General features: G+C 34.7%; 1 protein-coding gene across 6 annotated transcripts in view; it reads left to right on the top strand.

Moving 5' to 3' along the window:
• LOC149219888 (ubiquitin-conjugating enzyme E2 35-like) overlaps positions 1-8,123 on the top strand; it is a 38,766-nt gene extending 30,643 nt beyond the window's left edge. For 2 of the 6 annotated variants that reach the window (XM_089384517.1, XM_089384521.1), the window contains 6 exons: positions 3,398-3,456; positions 3,789-3,830; positions 3,925-3,998; positions 4,120-4,217; positions 4,444-4,520; positions 7,562-7,885. In XM_089384517.1, the coding sequence (XP_089240643.1) occupies positions 3,398-3,456; positions 3,789-3,830; positions 3,925-3,998; positions 4,120-4,217; positions 4,444-4,481 (311 nt within the window). In that variant the 3' untranslated portion in view covers positions 4,482-4,520; positions 7,562-7,885. The other 4 variants (XR_016249256.1, XM_089384519.1, XM_089384518.1 and 1 more) reach the window with 4 other exon arrangements.
• The last annotated feature ends 4,952 nt before the right edge of the window (positions 8,124-13,075 follow it).

Genomic DNA, 13,075 nt, shown 5'->3' with positions numbered 1-13,075 from the left:
TCTAGATGATCCAATCTCTTCTTCTGCAATTTAAAATATGTTTATCCCAGACCTAAAAGGCCACTGTATGTTTCCGTTATGTTCGTCTGAAGATAAAATTGATGAAGATACAGTGCCCAAAGTCATGGTGTAGGGCTTCTTTTGAAACCTATTTGTTGAGGCCCCCTGAAGAAGCTGTTGATCAGAATCTCAAGGTGTCCAGCAGTACACACCATTTTGGCCGTATGCCTATAATTCCTTTTGGTCTTACTTTTCAGATATTGAAGACCTGCTTTGAAGCTGTGCACTGGTTTCCATTTGTCATAGATTCACTATTTTATACAGGTGCTACATCACATGTCAGCAGTTCATCTCTGACAGCTTATCCCAATCGGCTTATGATGAAGCCAAAAAGGAAAATATAGTTGCAGAAGAAGAATACCAACTTTTGCAGGGAAAATTGTACTGGAATCCATTTCTTCTATTGATGGAAAGAGTTGATTACAAATAATGATTTTGCAAGGCCTTTACAAAAGTTTTATAAGTTTGTAAACTGAAGTCCTTATGTAAGAAAGTCTTTTGTCCTTGATTAGTCTTTAGGATTCTTCATTATTTCTTGAAGTACCTCATGTTATGTGCTGAAAGAATGAAATGGAAGAATGTGGAATAGAGAATAGGTATTAGGTTGTTAGGAAAATATATTTTCAGTTATAGGTAATAAGTTATAACTATGTCATTGATTCAGTTCCCTAATCCCCTGGATGTGTTTGGATCTGTCCTGGATTCGGCTTGGATATCCGATACAGAATTTAGCCATGTGGCCAGATATGCCAGATATGCAATATGGCCGTATCCAAGATTACGAAGGCAAATAAACTCAAGAAAATTAAGTCTAGCAGAATAAATCCTATCTATTAGTCAACTAAATAACAGTTCTTATGCAGATTTGGCATGATGAGCTACACCATTCTCAATTCTGACCTTTCAAATTGACAAGATTTTAAAAGGAAATGCAACTACCCAGGCTAAGTTCAGATGATTGATAAGCAAGAGGAGACCTTTTCCAGTAGGAGATTATCTATCAAGAACTGGCAGAAAAATGGGACCAAATTCAAAGTAGATTATAGAACGTATTCACAAGTCATGTCCTTTGGAGGCAAGAAAGGCTGGAGCTTCACAACTTGTTGAAATATGTCTCCTAGCCAAACCTTACGAGGAACATTTGAGGCAAAGTCAATATAAGCTACAGGTTAGAGGTTTCTCTTTGTATACAATGGAACACTCTATTCTGAATGTATATTTTACCTATGATTGATATTCATGATGTCTTAATAGCAATCAAAATCCAAGATACCAGTGTATACTTTGGAAACTATGACTGGTTTTCAGCTTCTATATGTTTTATTATATTTTTTACATATCTGCTTATATTCTCTTCCAAGGAAAATTGCATGGGGAATCTGAAGGGATGCTTCCCTGCAATTGTGTATGGCATGATGGCATCCCTAGTAAACTGTCACACCTCATCAAGTGGGGTTCGAACAGGGAATCTTGCCCTCATGGAACTAGCCACACAAATGTCCAGCGATATTGACAACAGCCAGTTGAGCTAGTCCCTTGGCTCCATATATCTTATGTATTTTGTATGCAATGATATGGAAAATATCGAGATCAGCTCCTGTATTTGTATCTTAGTAATTTATGGTATTAAATGTTATTGTTGGTGCTTTTCTCATAGAAGGGTGCCTGCACCACTCTGTTCGTGCAAAGCAGGCACTGTTCGTGCAAAGCAGGCATTGGGGTTTTTGTCCATTGAAAAGCTTCCATTTACTTCCTCAGAGAGATTCTTATCAGATTACAGAATTTCCTCTCATCTTGTGTTAAATCTCAGCATCCTTTGGTTTTGTTAAGCTCCTCGTTTAATCTGTTCTTTCTCCATAGTTCAGTTGCATAATTTGTGATTAAGCTTCATGAACTATGTAGCTATTTCTTTTGTTGCTTGCTCTCATTCTCAGAATTCTCAGATATTGTCGGGCTCCTTGTTCAATCTTCTCCTCCATATGGCAGTTTCATATTTTGTGATTAAGCTTGCTGAATTGCTTTGCTATTTCTTGGTACTTGTTCTTATATTATTGTATGTGGTTCTGTGGGAGTGAAGGATTGAACATCATGGTTAACACATTGATACTGATAGCTATTGGATAATATTGTGATCTTTTTGATCTCCCTTATAAATTGTTTTATGCCTGAGGGCACCAATATCTTTTGTATTCTTTTGTGATTGAGATTTCTCAATTCTATAAGCTCTTGTGTAGTACACTTGTGCTTGGGTATTTCTCTCTCTCTAACACACTAGGGTTCTCTCTCTCTCGTGCAGTCATGATCTGCTTATTGTAGGATTTGGGTGTCTTTGTTTCCATTTGATTTCCTTTTTAATTTGTAAGTTGGGAATTTCAACGTATACAATAAGTATAAACCCATTCTTCAGATACGCCCTTAAATCTGCAGGATGCATTTCTTAAATTTTGTCTCATTGAACCAAATGAGCCTTTCGAACCCTTTCGGTTGATTTTTGTCGTGTTCTTGTCAACTGAGGGTGCATTGCATGGCTACCTGGCTGTAACATCAATCAAATGAGATCTTCAGCATGACAATTGGAAGCAACCAATGCAAGTTTAGGAATATGTGCAGCTTCATCGATAGAGAGAGTGCATTTTATGTCCCCTCCGGATGAGTCCATTAAAGGCATTCCAAGAATGATAGTTGGAAATGAGGCCTGCTATTGATTAAGAGGCATACAATATATCCATTTATATTATAATTTTTAAGAATTCACTGATTTGAATTTGTAACTGTTTGCTGAGTAACTTAAGTAGTAAATTGTAATCATTGATTTTTTAATATTTTAAACTTGTAAAATGCAGCTAGTGTGCGATGATGCTTGCTAGTTACCATGATTGATTTGAAAAATTCAAGTCTATATTTCAAATAAATTTGCATTTATGATTTGCCACTGTTTGTGTGCATTATTGGTTGCGTTCATCTTCAGATGACAAATGTATACTTTGTGGGACTTAATCCACATTATAAGTGGATGACCAAGGAAGCTTGTTAACTTATAACACAGATTTTTGACCTTTATAAATGTATCCTTTTGAAATAGATTTTTGATACTTGGAGTGCCCCATTTTCAAAGTGTTTCAAGGAGGCATCCATATAATAAAAATCAAATGGATATTTGATTCTTGCAGAGTCTTAACATAAAGCAGAGTATTTAATAAGCCAATTTATTAGCTTTAAATGATTCTTTTTGCTACCAAAATTAAAATGAAAAATGAGTTTCAAGCCTAATTTGAAACAAAATTATAAATTATTCTATTCGGCGTATCAAGAATTGATCTGTTAATGACTCATGCAGGGGGTGTTTTCAAGTTGGAGTTATTTCTGCCTGAGGAGTATCCAATGGCAGCACCAAAGGTAACATTTTCAAAAGGCTGATTTTTGTTTTGTTTTGTTTGAAGGACAACTACTATGCAGTTTCAATAGAAATTTGTTAATATTGATTCTCGAGAATTAACCTTAACCACTTGATGTGTATGGGATTCGAGATGCAGTTTCTTCAATAGAAATTTGTTAGCCTAGAGAATTTAACTTTAACTATTTGGTGTGCTCTGAGATTCAAAAATAGCATTACCATACATTTTCTCCAATAGAAATTTGTGAACGTAGAGTATTTAACTTAACTCTTTGATCTGCACTTTGACGCAAGATAAGTTTGTATCACTGCTAAATATTTATGCCATTAACAGGTTCGTTTTTTGACAAAGATTTACCACCCAAATATTGATAAGGTTAGCAATTGTTTAACCCTTCTAATTGCTTTTTCTCTTTCATGTTTAGGGTTTCATGTGTTTATTTTTATTTTAACAAAAGTATCATTGACAGCTTGGACGCATATGCCTTGATATTCTCAAGGACAAGTGGAGTCCAGCATTGCAAATTCGAACAGTTTTACTGAGGTTTGTGTTATTTATAATGATACATGCCCTTAGTATCAGTTGGTCATTTGTGATTCTGCTTTTGGCAAAGCATTTAGATTAGTTCTCATAATTTGTGGATTTCGTTTGTCACTTTTTTCAGTATACAAGCACTGTTAAGTGCACCAAATCCAGATGACCCTCTTTCTGAAAACATTGCAAAACACTGGAAGACAAATGAAATTGAGGCTGTGGAAACAGGTGATAGTGTGCACTTTTGGTTACAAATTACACATTTTCGATGAATAATTTGTCTATGATATCAAGTTCTCATTACTCTCAAATTTCTGCATACTTGAATAGGATTATGCTTGTTCATAAATTGGCTTTTAATACTCTGGAAAGTTTTCTCACTAATGTGTATAATAATTGATAGATTAATTAATAATATTTCTAAATCACGTTGAGTAATCCTTTTCTTCTACAGCAAAAGAATGGACAAGGCTGTATGCAAGTGGGGCCTGACATTCTACATCGATTCATTCGATAGTACTGTTCTAATGTGTAAGTTACAAGTGATTCAAATTTTCTGTCTAACCTAGCAAGCTCAATCTATAGACATGTAAGGGTTTTGAATTCCATGCTGTTTTGTATGCTTGTTTACTTCATTAAAAAATCATAGCGAACCAAAGTGTTGACATTGCAGAAGCTCAAATATTTATAACATGATATGAGGGAATAAAAATCAACTTTCTAAGTTATTTCTATTCTTATGGGGAAAGGGACACGTTGATGAGAGTTTATTAGCTTATTGCTCAGTGGGCTTATTTTATATGTTAAATGCTTGTCAACGTTATACAGTAACCATTTTAATCATTGCTCACTTCAGGGCATTTGTGGGAATTAACAGGCCTTGTATGAGTGGGCCATCTTGCAGATGACCCACTTACATGAAGCCACAGAGACGTACTTATTCCAGTTTATTCCAGTGTGAGAGTGCTTTCTAGTCCAGATCAAGCTTCCGATATTACATCTTTCTCTTTGATCTCGGATGTGAGGAGAGCTTTTGTGCATTGGGGCATTCACAACTATCGATGATGACATCAATAGCTGTTCTTCCATCTCTACGTCTTATTTCTACCTCTAGTGCTGAGTAGTTCTTTTCTCTTTGCTATGGTTTATTCTCTTGCTTTACACCTTCCTACTTTCTACTTCATTTTCATTTGCATTTGTTTATTTTTGGCACTTAGGAGTTGCCTTGGTACTGCTACATTATGATTGTGAATTGTTTGTACTTTTTAGTCCCATTGATCTCTTTTGGTCACTTTATCTCATCTTCTCTCTTTTACTGAAAATCAGAGGTAGTTTTTGTGCAAGCTTTTTTGACTTTTACTTTTCTCACATTATAAGGGGAGAAGATATAGCACTTGTCTTGCTTTTTAAAAGACTCTTCTCATTGCACTATTTTGGTTTCTCGTGAACATTAATAGAATTTCAATTATCTCATCTTCTCTCTTTTACTGAAAATCACAGCTCGTTTTTGTGCAAGGTTTTTGACACTTATTTTTCTCACATTATATGGGGAGGAGATACAGCACTTGTCTTGCTTTTTGGAAGACTGTATGTAGAGATTAAAACTTCATTTTGCTTTTAGGAAGACTGTATGTAGAGATCAAGACTTGTCATTTCATTTCAGATATTCTGCTGCAAGAGGAAGCTAGATGGCCTCATTATTGTCTGTGTGTTTTCTTTAGCTTTTATCCCTTTGCAGGAATTGTGAGAACCAGAGTTTGTAAGGCATTTTTTATATTTGATGTATATTGATGATTTTATCTAGGTATTGCTTCTGTTCTTATTTCAGTGTTGATGTCTGTGGTCTGTGTTGACAAAATCTCCAAGTATTCTCTTTAGCCTTTCCCTCCAATATGATACAATAAACTGTAAAGTTTCTTTTGATTGAAGGTATTACTCTTGTAGTTTCTTCAGCTTTGGTATGTGAGAACTATCTCCTCTTTCCACAATTTTATTAAATGCTAGATGTTGATAAATAGAGAACCTATTGACAGATAGCCTGGATTAATCAATCAGAACATGTTTTAGCTGCCATTTAAAAATAGTCTTCTCGACAAATATTGAGTAATATTTGGAGAAGATTTTGGATGGAACATCATTGGGAGTCTTAGAGGGGATGTTATACTCCCAAACGGGAATACTGGTGCCTCATTAAATAGTGTTTAGAGGTAATTTCGTTAATGGCTTTTAGCTTTGTATTTAAATTTTACAGAGTCATTAATATGTGGTGATACCTGAGTTGTATCTAGGCTGAATGTCGGATGCAATGGCCCTGTAAATCAGGTGGAATGTTGCAGATTGAATTTTAAACTTGCTGGACAGATTTTAAATCTTCTATGAGCAGTTGTTGCCCTATAATATTCATCTTCTAGTACATATTTTCTTTTGTGTGATGGGTGCTATTTTTGAAGTAATAATAAATATATATCAGTTTTCCTGATGATAATGAGCCTTGGAACTAGCTTTTGGAAAATTACAAAGACTCCCATGCAAAAAAAATTTCCACTTAGAGGTGAACAAAAAACGATGATCAATATTTTTGATCTGCTTTCAGTGACTAATCAAACACAAGAAGTGATGTTACATGGAAAGGCTAGGCAAAAGTTGAAGATATATGCTCTAAGCAGCTTACGGGAAACTGTTCATCGAACATTGACTTTTATCAGCCAAATATGCAAGAGGAGGACATCTAGGTATTAAAAGTCATTGTAATATGTGAAAGTTGTGGAAACCAGGGGGTGTGGTTAGAATTCACCTTTTACCGAAGGAAAGTAAGTAGACTAGCAGTTCATGAAGAACGAAATCTGTCAATTGATCAAAGCTCTTGTGTTGCACCCGTTAGCTAGAAGCTATTGTATACTTCTATTTGTTGTCTTAACTTCTACACAGATTGTGATTTAATTTCTGTTTTTTACTGCGTGAAATATTTTTGAGCTGAAACCACCTCAGTCATCATCAGAGTTAACAGTAGAAGAGTAGAGAATAATGTTGCAAATAAATAATAAAATCGTAGGCATGAAATCTATTTACGTATAAAATATCAAAGTCTTTGAAAGAAAAGTCAAACCCAACAAAGTAAAAATAAATTACAAATAAACTGGTTAAGTGGAAAAACAAAGACAAAGTGGGGGAAGTTTCTCTTACATGGATTTTGAAATTTCTTTCTCCCAATTTATTCTAGCTGCGCCATCTTTGTAAATTATCTTTAGTCGTTTTGGAACTTGCAGATTAGATGAACAAACATCAATTTCATATAACTAAGCATCAGTTTTTCAGGTCTTTCTGGGGCCACTTCTATATCAACTAGTCCATTGAATTTACACAAAAATTCTGAAGGTTTTGGTGTAGCTTCTTTTACACAGGAATCAGTGATATTCATAGGTTGACACCATGGATGATGTTTATTATAGCAATTTCTTTTCATGGGTTGACTTTTTGAATTGATATCAACTAACATCCTATTTAAATATTGGTAAGATAGTCACATTACCTTTTTGTATCATTATACATGTTCTGACTTTAAAACTTCACAGCCAGGTCTTTGCATGTGTGTTCCAATTGGCGGGCACTGAAATGACGCCGTCTCAAGTCCAGGTGCAGATACCTGAATGTGTTCAGGGAAAAATCTGATTGTTCTGAGGAATCTGTTAATTTAGTGTTTCGTTGGGGCTGCAGCCTTTCGATATACATATGGGTTTTTTTTCCCATGTATCTTATATGTTTTATGGTACATCTATTAAGGCTCTGATGTGAATTTTGAATTCTTGCCTAAACAATCTTATCTTTCACATTAAGTTAGTAACATGTCAATATAATATAATTTCAAAAATAAACAACGCTGACTTGGATAAATCGTATATTTCAGGTTGTACCTGCAAAGGCTTAGGCTTTTGAATTGCAGTTGTGTGATTGATTGGAATTTCATAAGAAGACACTGTTTTGAGATTATAAAAGGCATTTTCTGGGCTCTAATGTGGCACTGATTGTGATTTTCTGCCTTTTAAGGGTATTAGCACGTTGCATTTCAATTTGGTTCTGTCATTCATGTAGGTTTGGATTGCAATATGTATATGTTCATTGCGCTATTTTGGTACTTTGGCTATGTTCATTGTGTTGTATTTTTTTACTTTCGCTATGTTCATTGTGTTGTATTTGTGGATTTTGACCTTGTGTTTCATTTCTACGCTCTTTGTATATTTTCGGCTTATAACCTGTTCACTTTTAAGCCTTTGGGAAGTAAATTATATATTCTGGTCACGTGTTTCATCTCTACGCACACACATATATATATATGTTTGGAAGGCATTTGGGATATAAATTATAACCATCTAATTATCACATGCAGTTTGTAGTGTTCATTTTGGGTCTTTGGGATATAAACTACACCCATATAAAACATTTTTATAAGTTTTTGTTGCATATGAAATCAGGTATTAATTCAAAATGGGTAACTACTTTGGAAGATGCTGATTAGAATATGTTGCCTGCTATGTGCGTGGGCTCTTTTATGTTTTCCTTTCGTCAGGCATTCATCTTTATAATGTAATTATCGAAAGCCTTTATCTTTATAATGTAATTATTGATACTTAATGTATTTATTAATAGTATTAAGTGTTAAGTGTGAAGGGTTAGTTCAATTAGTTGAGTTCTTGTCGTTAAAACATCTTTGCTATTGAGAGGTCACAGGTTTAATTTTCAACACTTTCTCTCTAGGTAGTTCTACCTTATAAATATTCTGTGGATATAGAAGTCATCGATCTTGGGGTCCATGAACCACATGAAAAAAAATATTAACAGTATTTTTGGATAAGATTTTTTTTGTATTATAATATACAAATGAAGCTGAATATCATTTTGTTGAAAAAAACTGAAGTCATTTTAAATGTAATTATTACCAATATTTTTTTTGGAGAATATCTTCTTTTTGGTTTCACAAAATATCACTGAAGTTACATGTAACTAATCAATATATTAGATACCAATCCTTGTTGTATAGGGTACCCACTCAGAAAACATATGGGATAAACCTGATCTTTCAAACAATTTCATTTTGTTGAAACATTTCATATTCAACATATTAGACAAATCTGATCTTTCAAAGAATTTAATTTTGTTGAAACACTTCATCTTCCCATTGTAAATTGTAAATATTTGTTTTTGGCATAATGATGGGTATCCTTGTATTGAAAGAATTTATAGCCCGACTCTACAACTTTATAATACAAATTACAAAATAAGACCTTTAGATGATGGACATTTTATTTGTTTAACCAAATTTCTAATTGAAAACAATGATAGGTATATTGTGAAATATATTTACATATAGGAAGATTGTTTCGGTAATACATTAAAGCCATGAAGATACTTCGGGCATTTTGGTTTCTTGCATAGATTCGTCTAGAATTCATAATTGAAAAACATTGTAGGTACTTTGGTTTCTTGCATAGATTCGTCTAGAATTCATAATTGAAAAACATTGTAGGTACGTTTTCAAACATATTTTCTATGGTAGGTACATTGTCAAACATATTTACTTAAGAAGAAATCTGATTTGAAATATTACATAAGAGTAAAGATGTTAGATGGAATTTCATGAAAGGTACTTCTAGGCACTCGAGCTTCTTGCATAGAGTACTAAGTATTTATGTTCGTGACAAGTTGAGCTTAAAGCAAATATCTACTCTAGTAACTATTGGTGCTAGTGTCGGACAATGCTGAGCATCCAAACTCTCATTCCTTGAATCCATGCTCCGAGATGTCTATATCAAGGGAGGAGATTGAATTGCATAACTTGGAAGATTGAGTAACAAGAGATTCATGTCACTTAGTGAGACCACTGAATCCAATTTCAAGTGGAGTTCTAGGAATTTATGAACTTGGGCAAAACCTTGTATTTCCTCTACCATGTCTTGAAGTGATATCAATTGAACAATAATGTTAATGGCAAAGTAGACTCACTTTTGAAGTTCCATAGAGAAGTTCCCCTCCAAGTTATCATGACAATGACACCATTGTAGGTCAAGAAGTTACCATGCACTCTCACCGTTTGACACTACCCCAAAACTCAGATAGCAAACATTTAAGATGTAGTGTCAAGTATTTGACCCAGTGTGTTTGTTTATCAGATGTAAACCAACGAATGTATCCTTTTAAACATTCATTCACAATCTTAGATTTCCCATAAGATTGAGAATGGTAAGACGAGATGAGTCAATTGAATACCCAAACAATAAAATAATTTAGTCCAAATATTTATAGTTAAAAATTAATCTTTGTCACTTGCAATAACCTTTGGGATTCCATGTATCTTCTAAACTATTTCCATTGCTTTGGCCACTACTTGCTTTAAAGGACGAGAAAGGAGCAAAAATGGGTATACTTAGTGGATTTACTATTGTCATATTAACATTCTTTCCTTCAGATTTGGGTAAACCTATAATAAAATCCATTGAAACTTCTTTCCAATGTCGGCATGGTATGACTAATGGTTGTGGGATGAAAAATTAATCTTTGTCACTTTCAATAACCTTTGGGATTCCATGTATCTTCTGAACTATTTCCATTGCTTTGGCCACTACTTGCTTTGAAGGACGAGAAAGGAGCAAAAATGGGTATACCTTAGTGGATTTACTATTATCATATTAACATTCTTTCTTTTAGATTTGGGTAAACCTATAATAAAATCCATTGAAACTTCTTGCCAATGTCGGCTTGGTATGACTAATGGTTGTGGGAGCCCTAGCGCCAATATTCTATCCCTAATTCTATTTGTAGACCACACATTCAACCACAAAAAATCTTTCATAATCCTATGGTTTGTTTTTAAGAATCATGAAATTCCTCTTGTAGGAGAATTGTGTAATTCCAAAAGGGCTGTATGTTTGAGTTGAGAATTCTTACATAAATATAAGCAATTTTGATACCACAATGAATCATTCTTCCACATGAATTTTTTTATTGCATGGGGGGTCCTCCTATAGTCATTGAATGATCTTGCATAATTTCTCATCTTGCTTCCATTCTATCTTTTCTTTTTTCCCCTGTTCATTTTGTAGAATGGAAATAGCGCATGGTAAGCCCTCTGTGTCTTCCTCTTTCCTTTAAAGTGCATTTGTCATGATATTTTTTTTCCTTTTTTTTTGTAGCTAATTTCAAAGTCATCACTGAACATCTTTATAACCCATTATTGTTGTAACCCATCCAAGAAGTACTTCCAATAATCGTGATCTATTTTTACTTTGAAGTGTCTTCTTATTAGGTATGGATGTTATCTCTTGATTGCATGTAGTATGCCAACATTTATTTTTCATAAATGGGTCTAAGTTCTTTTGTTTAAGCTGGTTACTTTCAAAGGCAAGGGGCCTTCCTACTTGCATAGAAACTACACCAATGCAATGGGCTAAGGTGTTACACTCTACAATGAATGTTTTTGTCAAGTAAGGTGTTACCAGGGTGGAGTTGTGCACATAGTGATGTAGGAGCATTAGCTTGAAACTATCATTGTATTGTAATAGATATAGGGGGTTTTGTATTTCCAAGGAAGTTGGTTTCCTAAATGTGAATTAATGTAACTATTTAGGCAAGAAGATCAAGTTAGGATTAGTTAGGAACTAGTTTGAAGAAATTGTTTAGCAACTGAAAAGTAACTGAGGAACAGTTCTTCAACTGTAAAGAAACTGCTTCTAATGTATTGAAAAGAAAAAAAGAGAGAGGTTGGATAGGTTAGTTAGCCAGCGAGCGAGCCAGCGAGCTAGCCAGGGAGAGTGCGATTGTAAGCCTACGGGCAAGAGAGGAAGATGCCACTAATATTGAAGATCAGGCCTGAGAGATAGAGTCTTAATATGTAATCATTTGTTTTATATTTAGATACAGAGAATTCGATCTTGAGTGAGTGTGTGTTTTTGAGTATTGAATGATGTAATCAGAGATATGCATAGTTTATGTATGCAGGTAGAGTCGAGGCGGAGCACAGTGGAGAAGAACGAGATAGAGGATTGAAATGGATCTTTGAATCCATTCAAAGGACCAAAGTAAAGTCCTGGAATGATAGTGGTTAAAGAAACCCACAGAGGAAAGCTCAGGAGGGAGTCGTGCAGCAGGAGAGTCGAATGACGAAAACCCTGAAGAAACCTGAAGATCACAGAAGAAATGAAGAAATGGTGTAAAAAAACCCAAGGAAGGAGTGAAACAATGATACTTAGGGACTGTTGGATCTGACATATCAACGGTTAAGATCTGATCACGTGAATGGAGTTATATCACTTCGGAGGAAAGCAAAGGAATGCTTCGTGAGTAATGAACCCTGACCCAAGTGATATGCGATTGCGACTTGTGATATGCGATGGAACACTAACCGTTAGATTGTATGTTTGATTAATGGTGGAGGGGGCTTTAATAAATATCGCATCAAAACATTGAAATGTGAAGTTGAATAACCTTTGGGCCTTTGGAAGTGTGACATGTGATAGTCGATGCGATCAGAGGTTTTGATCGCATCGCAAATAGTCAATGGAGCAGTATCGGCCAATGGATAATGTAACATGCGACGTATGGCGGACCCGATAACGTTATAGGCAAAATTTTATATGATTTGAGTTCCGGAAGGCTATCGCATTTCGGATGCGAAGGAGTCATATGTTAAAGAGACCGACGGGGATGCCAATTGCGATCAGCGATAAAGGGTTCGTTGGGAAAAATGCCAACCCGTATTAAAGCGGAAAAAGGTATGAATCATATGTTTTATGTGTATTTCCCGTATAAAGGGTTTATAATGAATTAAGCGTTGATAGGAGGTTTTTGCAAGTCAAGTCCAAAAGAAAGTGTGGAGATTTAATTATATATGTGGCATAAAGATTTGGGTTAATAAAAGATTAAACGAAGGTTTATGAGGGTAAATGAGTCTCGATAGAAAGGACGGGTCTAGTAAAGACTGGGCTATTGTAAGAAATCGTTCCGCATATGAGATATGGATAAAGGGGGCCTTAATCATTAATCTTAATGAAGATATGATTCGACAGAGAGTCTAAAATTCCTAGGGCAAATATATA

The sequence above is a fragment of the Pinus tabuliformis genome, chromosome Q (genome assembly GCF_031772625.1).
Source record: "Pinus tabuliformis cultivar Carrire ecotype Pingquan chromosome Q, CPIR1, whole genome shotgun sequence".
NCBI lineage: Eukaryota > Viridiplantae > Streptophyta > Pinopsida > Pinales > Pinaceae > Pinus > Pinus tabuliformis.
Note: the sequence above shows the minus strand (reverse complement) of the source record. Positions and strands in the feature narration are given on the sequence as shown.